General features: G+C 40.8%; 1 protein-coding gene across 1 annotated transcript; it reads left to right on the top strand.

Moving 5' to 3' along the window:
- Positions 1-6,155: 6,155 nt before the first annotated feature.
- rpl8 (ribosomal protein L8) lies at positions 6,156-9,973 on the top strand. The gene is made up of 6 exons (XM_084362401.1): positions 6,156-6,251; positions 6,880-7,023; positions 7,120-7,261; positions 8,292-8,510; positions 8,686-8,801; positions 9,777-9,973. The coding sequence occupies exons 2-6, from the start codon at positions 6,886-6,888 to the stop codon at positions 9,933-9,935; spliced, it is 774 nt and encodes a 257-aa protein (XP_084218527.1). The 5' UTR covers positions 6,156-6,251; positions 6,880-6,885; the 3' UTR covers positions 9,936-9,973.
- Positions 9,974-10,875: the final 902 nt, after the last annotated feature.

The following is a 10,875-nucleotide window of genomic DNA, read 5'->3' as shown; positions in this document are numbered from 1 at the left end:
TGCTGTTTGATGCTGAGCATGTAGAAGGCTTCAGCTGTTTTTAGAGCTTTTCATGCGACTGTATAAAAACAGTAACAGTGACCTGAAACAATTAAAGACATGTACAGCTGAGTTATCTGTATCTGTTATCTGACTTGATCTGAAGCCTCTATTGTTTTCTCAGCTGGATGAAGGTGAAGGGGACTGAACTGTAAGGGTTGTTGTTGTTTTAGTTAACTTCCTGTCCGTTTCATCACCACACTTTCACGTTTTTTCAAGGCAGCTCTCTCTGCCTCTTTATTGTCTTTCTTTTCAGACAGGACCACCTCTTTGTGGAGTTCTCCGTCCTGATTGGATAAAGTGGGAGGGGATACCAGAAAAATGTCTTTCTCTGTAGATGCGTGAGCCGTGGAAGGAGACTGGTTACTGACCAAACACTCTATAACAGTGATTACTGTTGGAATATAGAACAATTATACATTCATTTTAGTAAGAAAATAACACTTGGAAACACTATGGAAACAAGTCGAATGTGAAAATGAATAGAAAAAGATGCTGAAAATATCTCTGTTGGAACACAATACCTACAATCAGAGGTCAAAGGTCACAGGATATACACTCTAGTCAGTAATGTCAGCGACACATTACACAGGCAGAAGCAAACACATCACATAGTGCCTGCTGCCTACAAACTGGATGAGAAGCTGCATGTCTGATTCTGCTGCTGGTGGTTCACTGATTCATCAAAAAACAACAAATAATTCAAAAGGGAACCTGTTTTCACTCAGAACAATTCTTTGTGAGCTGTGTTTGTGTTTGCTCGTCACAAGCCAACACATGCAACCAGCACTTTCTTGTCTGCTGACTGTTAGCAATAAGGATACAACCTGCCTGTATTTGGAGTCCCGCCATGATCAACAGCTCCATCTAGAGCACCGTGCTGGACATCACAAGCATCAGCATCAGTAGAGTCACCGATACGCTCCACAGCAACATCAGGAATCCCGCCATGATCGACAGCACCCCAGTGTCATCGAGAACGTTTGTTGTTTTGATATAATGACAATGGAAGCTGATGGATGAACAAAACTGTGACAAAAATAGAGACTGTTTTCTCTAATTCTTCTTTTCTGATCAGATCATGTAAGAAAGTTGAGCTTATAATGAGATTAAAAAATAAAAAATAAAAAAAGCTATCATCCGCTGCTCTACCTTTGTTTTTTAAAAACCAAGATACTTGAAGATGACTACAAATGGCCTTACACGCTTGTTTCAATCATGGTCGATCAGTGAAAACACTAAATCATTTTTGTTATTGATGTACATTTTTTCTTTTTCATCACTGATCATAAAGAACTAAACATTAAGCTTACTAAGCGACTAAACTAAACAGCAGCAGTATTGAATTACTGTGCAGCACAGACTCAGAATCAGCTTCTTATATCTGACTTCCTCCAACTTTGACCACCTTCAACCTTAAATACTCATCATGAGCCACCTCTACTCACTTTTACACTTCTACACTATAATGCTCCTTACGCTAAACCATTTTGCTTCCTTTTTATTTCTTTTAATGTCTTATGTAAAGAGCTTTGAATAGACTTTGTGTATGAAATGTGTTATAAAAAAAAGCACCTGAACATCTTTGATCAGCACTTTTTTGTGTTTTGTGCGAAGAAAAAGTGAACTGGACCAAACTGACTACTTAAATGTACTCTGAGAGTCCAAATCTTCAAAAGGTCGAAGAATACGATTAATAACATTTATTAAACAAACATATGGCTGAACTTTTAGAGGCGTTAAGAAGTCAGGTGGAGTCATTAAACAAATGTCTGCTGATCCCAGCCCACAGGAATACAAACCTGCAGAGGTGTGTTTTTGAAAGAAAAGAATAAGGAACAGGACAAAAACAGTGTGTGTGTGTGTGTGTGTGTGTGTGTGTGTGTGTGTGTGTGTGCGTGTGTGTGTGTGTGTGTGTGTGTTTGTGTGTGCGAATGCAATATTTATGCACGATATACCAGTGGGACTGTATAAAACAATGAAGCATCATTGTAACTGCGCCACATATTTATCACCCGCCGTGTCAGCTCTGTGTGTGTGTGTGTGTGTGTGTGTGTGTGTGTGTGTGTGTGTGTGTGTGTGTGTGTGTGTGCTCTCATTAATCACAGCAGTGTTGTTCCTCCAGCGGGACGCTCTGATCTCAGGGGAGCAACCATCTGTTGCTCAACACCTTCTCTTCTTCTGTGGTGAGATGAAACACGTAGAACTCTGTGCCAAACCCATTAAACATCAGAAATGATAAAGCTCTGAACATCATCTCAAACCGTCCTTAACAAATCTGTTGTCACACTGACTGCTGGAGGAAACAAATACGATGTTAAAGTGAGACGCGCAGGTTTAATTTGTCACTCAGTTGACACTTTTAGCTTTACGGCAATGAGAAAATAAAAAAGATTTTTGTGCATGTGCCGACTGCAGGCGAGGCCTGCATTGTGCAATCTAGGAACCAAACAAGACACAGAGTCTCCTGCTTGGTAGCATCGTCTCATCTACAATGCTTACGTTCTGATGTGTAGCAGTCGGTATATTGTTGAACATGTTCCACAGTGACGGTCACTGTCAATTCCAACCCCGAGGACATGTGTTCAAAGATAACAACACTGCAGTGACATCAGGAGAGTCAGAGAAGAGAGCTGCAGCTTGAACTTAAACTCTTATCATGCTTTGTGAAAACTAAAGCAAGGCCTCCCTCTAGAGGGAGCACCTCCTGGAGACATGGTACACTGGAGAACCAGGGCAATGAGACAAATGTAGGAAGAACAGTCTGCTTGGGGCGGTGATCTGGAGAAAAATAGTTATTCAGTATGAATTATGTTGGATTTCTTTTCTCTGCATTAACTGGTCAGACCTATGACTGTTTACAGCAGTCAGGCACATTTCCATGTAAAACTGAAACAATGACTCAAACAGGTGGATTAATTTTAAATGGCAGAAGGATTAATATGCAGGGATTGATTAAGATAACATCAGACTCTAACTCTGATCATCTGGTATTATTAATATTATGAGGATCAGTTAGAGATTGAAAATAGATATTCTGGCTCTGAGGATGATATGAAGCACAGTCTCCCGGCTGTGTTTACAAGAAACCATTCTGCACAGGTGAGAGGTGTGTTACAGTCATTTCACACATCTTAAAAGCTAAAATTGTCACTAAGCTGTTGGACTTTACAAACATATTGTCAGGATATTCTTCCTCCTGCGGGGAAAGCTGCACTCCTTCACCTGGTTTAAAACAGGAGGGTGAATGACTTCCATTACTCCGTCTTATCAGTGTAAAAGACACGTGAAAACTCACCTTTACCAAAATGAACAGAACATTTATAAAAAGCAATTATAGCCTACATAGGTGATCAGAAGTCACCAGGTCTCCTCAGCCTTACTGCTTCTTGTTGTAGCTTGTTCTTGTCATCTAATTTTCAGGACAAACCGGAAACTCAGGATTTTTCTCATAAGTCGGCTCATATTTTAGGACACTCCCTACTGCTAAGAGACACACCTGCTGACGGTTCAGTCAGTGGCTTCTGCAGCTCCTTCACATCACAATTGCACTTCAATATCGAGGCCCCTGCTGCCTTTGGGTCCCAACTGTACAGTCCGAATAAGAAAACGGTTGAATACAACAGGGTGCTGACGCAGGCAAACTCAGCTGTGGTTATATGCAATCTCTGCTATTCTGTTTTATGTACTTGCTTTAAAAGCACCTTAAAATTTTCATATGTAGTTGAAATGGACATGGAATTAGTGTTTTTTAGTCTAAAACAAATTAATTTGATCTTCAGACTAAAGAGTAGAGCAACACATTTTGCCAATTCTCCTCAGTCTTTTCTCATCCTAATTATTGAAAGCATTTAGACATAATTTTAGTTTAAGCAGCAGACTAATTTAGTCATTTAAGGTTTATAGATTCAGGAGATACTGAGTTTACATTAAGAGCTGTGCATACAGACGTATGGAATCATTAGGGAAATTTTTAAGGAACTGTTTTCTGCTATTGATTGGTTTTGGTTTTATCACTAAAGTATTCATTTTCCCAGGAAGAATATACGGTAGTTCTGATTCTGCATTGTTTTCATTCAAGGATAAAAATGTATGCAGCTTTCCTTCTGTATGTATTAAAATGTAATTCCAAACACATGCAAAATGCATTGTAAAAGACATTCAACAGAGGCCAACTTTGGTGTGAAAACTTAATTTTGTGTTCAGTGTTGTTTCCTTTTTTCTACATATTGTGGGTGATGAGTAACCGTTAACATTTCTGAGAATAAGCTATTAACTTCTTGGACCTTGACCATCACAAAACCTGATTTACTGTTGTCTTCAAAGGCACCTCAATTCAGGATGCAGATATGCCATAAAATGCTCACTCCTACTGTATATCACTTGACTGGATGTCACTCTTGGAATCCCGCAGATTTTCCTCCCCAGGCAATAGTTCAGGCCCGTCAACTTCCTTTATTTTCCGTCACTGCTTCTGCAGGGAAGGTCTAAGAGAGTAAATACTGAAGAAAGACAAGGAGGAAGATCCAACCAGTGATAAGAAAATAAAACTTTCTCTGGAAATGATCCACTGGCACTTACAGCATGTGACTGATCATAACACACAGTTAAACAAGTGCTCCTGGTGATGCAATAAGCCACTCATAGAAGTTAATCAATCTGATTGTGAACAAATTAAATATTGGTTAATTTATGTCGACATAAAGAGACCACAACCCTCACACAATATGGCTGCCTTAATATACTTTTGGGAATGGCTTTTCGCTCTGCATCCTGCAGAATGTCGAGGTCTTCAGCTCTTACTGTCCATATCAGTTACTTTTTCAGGTCACAAACCTGGGTCCTTTTACAGAAGATTATCTTTCTTGGAATTTCTTGCACATAATTGCCATTTACAGATTACTCACTGTGTCTGTCTCTTTCTGTACACCTTCTCTCTTTTGCTCCATCCTTATAATCAGCATTGGTGCTGCTGGCAGCGCCCTTTACTTTTTCCTCCACTTCCACACTCCCCCCTGACTAGTGTTGTCATAAGTATCAATTTATCGAAACATAACGATTCTGAATATTAGAACCAGCTAAACTTTCTCGGTCTAATTCAGTCTGCAGTATCCATTGGTCCCGGCTTCCTCCAGAAGTAAATTAACTTAGATGCTGTTGTGCTTAACTCACAGTACACAGTGCTTGTTATAGTCATCTTTTAATTCAAAAATTTTTTTCTTCCCCTGTGGTATTGAGAGAGTACATGACGCGTGTGATAATATATCCTAAAATATAAAACCATTTGTTATAACACCATCACTAAATTTTAGTTGCAACGTTTTTGTTTTTTTCTTAAACGGACTGCATGCACAGGGAGAAAGTTTAACAGCACTAAATCCTGCAGAACTGACCCAAAGTACCTGCAGTAGCGGATCACTACCACTAGATGTCAGTAAACGACCACATTTCAGTCTGTATCAAAGTCAATGCACTGTGGCCTTTAGACTTGTACTGACAGCTGTCACTTAGTACAGATGGAGTCATTCAATGCCTCAAACTGTCCAGTAACCAGTGCAGACTAAAGGCTGTAATGATAGCTATTATGTATTCACACTGCAAAAACCCACTCGTACCAATTACATTAGTAGCCCTTCACTGAGATTAATGGGACCTTTTTTTTTTTACTCATTACAAGCAACACTTTCTATTGATTACTTGTTATTACTTTTTTATACATTTTTTAAAACTTATTTTGAAGATGCATTTTCCCCCCAGGGCCCAGTGCATATAATTTAAAAAAAGGATGTAATAATTTTCTCTTTTTGAAATAAAAAAATACATTTCCACAACCGATCCAACACAAAAACCTCCTTCTTAAGATGGATGTAGGGCCTGTAAAGGTGTGGGGATGAGGAGAGACAGGGCTGGAGCTGTATCTGTGGAGCTTGGTGTGTGAGTATGCGCAGCTTGCTGAAAGTCAGCCTGCATCCATTAACTGTCGGCTAAAAAGGGAGCGAAATATGGACATGAGGGATTTTCTGTGAAGATGTTGAGAAATCAATGTTATGAGAGCAAAATTAGCCTGTTTAGATAAGCGCCAAGCTAACAGGTTGAACCATTTCCGACAACACTGTTTCTGCCTCCACTTCCCATCATGCCCCTCGGTGCTTTCTCCGGAAGAAAACCTCCGCTTTTTCCTTCCACTTCCTCTTTCCGTCAACGGAGTTTAGGTAGGACAGCTACTGATCTGATCCCCGTCCTTAAATCTGTTTAAATCATGATTTTGTCTGTTCATCCGCGTTAAACCAGCATTTGTAAATGTGCAGCAGATGTCTAAGATTAAGAACTACTGAGTATTGTCACGACAGACATTTGTTTTGAAGCATTTTATTGGTTCTGTTCGGCTCATTGATGACATGGCGCTGTAACAGCGGTGTGTCACAGCTAAAGGCCGACAGCCGCTACACACGGAGCAGAAATGGCTTCGATACGAGCCGGTTATTGAAGCTAGAGATTGTTCAGTTAGAGCACAGCTGTCAACGTTGACACGAAGTCTGTGTGTGATTGAAAACATTGTGAACTTCTTCCCTCAGTGTGAAGACACAGCACGTTATGGTTGTTAGCTTGCTAGGCTAACAGCAGCTAAGTTAACAACTTATGAGATTTTGCGAGCGTCTGTCCTCGCTTTAGACTGTGAATTAGCTCATTTATAACGTGGTGGGTTAAGTCAGCTACCCAAGACGGTGAATGTGTTAGAGCAAGTGTACTGACTTGATCAGTGAAGCTGTAGCCAGAGGCCTTAAAAGTTTGGGTTCACATGTCAGACCGGTAAATAACCCTCCCTGTGCTCTGTTTCAGTACACGATGGGACGTGTGATCAGGGGACAGAGAAAAGGTGCGGGCTCCGTGTTCAAAGCCCACGTCAAGCACAGGAAAGGTGCTGCTAAACTCCGGCACATTGACTTCGCTGAACGCCATGGCTACATCAAGGGGATTGTAAAGGTAAGTGAGGTCTCTGTCACTGTCTTATGGGAGCAGACCATTGTGACATGAGCGCCCAGCGTGACATCGTTTTCCTCTGCTGGTGTGTCCTCTCAGGATATCATCCATGACCCTGGCCGTGGTGCTCCCTTGGCCAAAGTGGCCTTCCGTGACCCATACCGCTTCAAGAAGAGGACCGAGCTCTTCATCGCTGCTGAGGGCATCCACACAGGACAGTTCATCTACTGTGGCAAGAAGGGTAAGAGGCTCAAAGTAGACTTTCTAGGGTTGTTGCAGCATAAAGTAGATGAACACTGTAAATTAAGTTTGTGTCCTTTTCAGACAGAATCTAACAAAACTGACTCGAAATGGTTTAAATTTGACAGCATTGTTACTGACGATATAATTAAGTGATGCGTTATAAAACTTGCTACAGTAACATTTAACTCTTTCAAGTAATGATCATGGTGTGGTTGATGTATGAAGTGTTACAAAAGGTTATGTCTGACCTTGTGAGATTGCATTTGGGTTAAGATAACTCTGAGGATTTATCCAAACATGAGATGGATGTGTAAAATGACTAGTACCAGTGTTGAGAAATGACGTCTGTCTGAAAGGGAAGATGGTTCTGGACTGTGAAATATGCCAATGTGGTGGTTTCAGTTCACTCAGAGTCCAACCAGGATCTGGAAGTTTGAAACATTCTGAGTTAGATTGGATGCATCTTGGTCTCATTTTACTGCATTTGTGCAATGTTTGGCATCTTTCTGTCTTTGTATGAAGGTTGTCATGATACTTTAACTCAAGTTTTGAACTATTTATGAGATGCTAGAAAGTAAAACGCAGTTCTCAAAACCTCGATACCATGAGAAAAGGTGTGCAAAAATCCTCAGCACACTTGATGGGATATTCTTTCTTTTTTATCTTAATCTGCAGACAGTTCTGGTACAGACTTACTGAAACATGCCAGTATTTTTAATATCTCTGCAGCTTTTGGTAAAAAATCTGGTTAAAGATCTGTTTTATTATAGCTTTCAAGTAGTTCTGATACGACCAAATGCAGATATTGTTTGAAACTTATCGAACAAGTATAGATACTTTTGACATCCTCACTTTGTAAGCAGTTCTGCTGCCTCAAAATCTTGTAATGTCAGAATGTTAACGGAGTAGGTTGTTCAAATTCATGGATTAATGTGCTTGGGATTTAGTGATATTGTGGTTACAGTGTTGGATGGGTATATATGATATTCTGGTATGAAGCCCATGGCTCATTATGTTTTAACCCACAGCTCAGCTGAACATTGGCAATGTCCTGCCTGTCGGCACAATGCCTGAGGGAACCATCATCTGCTGCCTGGAGGAAAAGCCCGGTGACAGAGGCAAGCTGGCCCGCGCATCAGGAAACTATGCCACAGTCATCTCCCACAACCCTGAGACCAGGAAGTCCAGAGTCAAGCTGCCCTCAGGCTCCAAGAAAGTCATCGCCTCTGCCAACAGAGCTGTTGTTGGTAAGGACCCTTAATGTCTGCTCGAGCTCATGTTTCCTCACTGCCACTGTGACTTACTTTGGGAACTGATGTCATAGTGTGAGGAGCTGTGTAGTTACACTTCATCTGGCATTTGTGAGCTGAAGAGTGTGATTGCATCAGTACACTGTTTGACGGGCTCTGCCCTGTGTTACAGGTGTGGTTGCTGGAGGTGGTCGTATTGACAAGCCCATCCTGAAGGCTGGTCGTGCCTACCACAAGTACAAGGCCAAGAGGAACTGCTGGCCACGTGTCCGTGGTGTGGCTATGAACGTAAGTCAACATTTTGCAACTGTGTTGTGTATGATACAAACCAGGTAGGGCTGACTATATGCACTCAATACATGTGTGCAGAGAATTAAACTGTCAAAGTAGACCGTAGTGAGAGATGAGACTGGGACAGATGACAAGTGTAACTTATTCCTATTTACTAGGAATACGTATGAATGCATTTGAGCTGGGTAATGCTAAGTAGATTCTGTTAAATTGTGAATAGATATTGTTGGGGGACAAGTTTCTGGTTGCCTTGTATGTCATGTTTTCCAGTGTCAGAATCTTGAGAGGTTTTATGAGCAGCTTAATTCAGCGTTTAATGAATTGTAAGAGGAATATGTTAAATGTGCTGAAAAAGGCTAGATACTGTTAACCTGGAGGAGAGAGCTGCACACAGCGTGGTTTTTGTTCTACGTGGAGGTGACGATTAAGCTTTAACAACATCTGTATTAGCTATAGTAACTGTTTTTACTTGCACAACTTAGTTTTTCCGACACGCACTTCGTACGTGTGTGAGGTGGTTCAGTGACAGTTTTTTCAGCAAGGTTGGCACTGGCAGGAAGTCTTCTATCACAGTATTTTTGTGAGACAGACCATTGAATGATGTCCTAGTTGAAGTTTTGTTTGTGCTCCTCTGAGTGTCTGTTTTAGAAAATGTCACACTAAGGAGGTCCAAATTTGTCCGTCAACGTGAAGCACTTTGTGCTCACTACTGTAATGGCTCAACATGTGCTACACTAAAAGTTAATCTGTCATGCTTTCACTGTGAAAGGCACTCATGTACTGAAGACATTGACTGTATCGCTTGTGTTTGACGGTCTCTGCACTTTGGAAATAAAGCAGTATTTAGCTGGTTAGACATGGTCTTTTAACACTAGCAGGTCATTAGGAAAAGGCACAGCAGGAAGTTGTAGGCTGGGAATAAAACAAATTCAAGGTTCCTCAGACTGATGTTCCTCTCTTCTCCCCACACAGCCCGTTGAGCATCCCTTCGGTGGTGGTAACCATCAGCATATTGGCAAACCCTCAACAATCAGGAGGGACGCACCTGCTGGTCGCAAGGTCGGTCTCATTGCTGCCCGTCGTACAGGCAGACTGCGCGGAACAAAGACCGTACAGGAGAAGGAAAACTAAATCTGACTGTCTTCATAATAAAATCTGTTCCAAAAGAATTCTGTTCTGTTGATTTATTTCTGGGTCCACACATACACGCACAAAAGCTCAAATATGGGACAGGTGTTTGCAAAGTGTAGTGGTTAAATAATCACAGATAAATGTGCAAATAGGCCTTTAGTAGGAAAAACACTGGTGTAAATGTTAGAATTCCATTTGCTGGTTCAGTTTCATGGTCTGGATGTTGCTATTAACATTTCAGTTTATTCGAAAATGTAACTAAGACCATGACTATTGGCTACTAATGACTTGAGTGATCACAGCGGTAACTGTAAAACCAAACCATTAATGACGTACCTACAAGAAGTCTTATCTCCATTAAGATATATTGGTGAAACTCTTGTTGACTCTTCAGGTATGGATTCAACATTATGATCAGTTTGGTGGTCATGGGCTTTTGATGTTTCCAATATATCTCAGTAGACCACAAACTACAGTACATCTCCCCATGTGTTGAATCCTGACACTGTAAACTTCATGATGTAAGATTTAAAGTAAAGAGTTTTAATTTGGCTAGTTTGACACAGTTTTAGCCCATGACCCAGGTGTCTTACAGTTTGTACACTAGAGGGAGCTTGTATAGCGGGACTGTTGGAAAAAAGCTTTGGTTGTTAAAACCCTCAAATGAAATCCTGGATCTATTCATAGACTAAAGATGATTCAATAGTGCTTATGTTCCTGAGTTTATTTGGTCTGAACTCTATATTTTTGTTAGCCCTTTACAGATTATGATCTTTGTGTGTTCATGAGCTGTGAGCAGTTAAAACATGAACAATTTTCCCTCTTGGATTGTATTCATGTGAAGGGGTTTTTGGAGGAATTAAGTATCCAGTAAAAATTGTGTAACAGAAATATCTACACTTTTTTCTTGAGACCCCTTGAAAGAAGGGGCCCCAGTTAG

The sequence above is a fragment of the Pagrus pagrus genome, assembly GCF_965226575.1.
Source record: "Pagrus pagrus genome assembly, chromosome: 9".
NCBI classification, from domain to species: Eukaryota; Metazoa; Chordata; class Actinopteri; order Spariformes; family Sparidae; genus Pagrus; species Pagrus pagrus.
The sequence above is the reverse complement of the archived record's forward strand: the minus strand, read 5'-3'. Positions and strand labels throughout refer to the sequence as shown.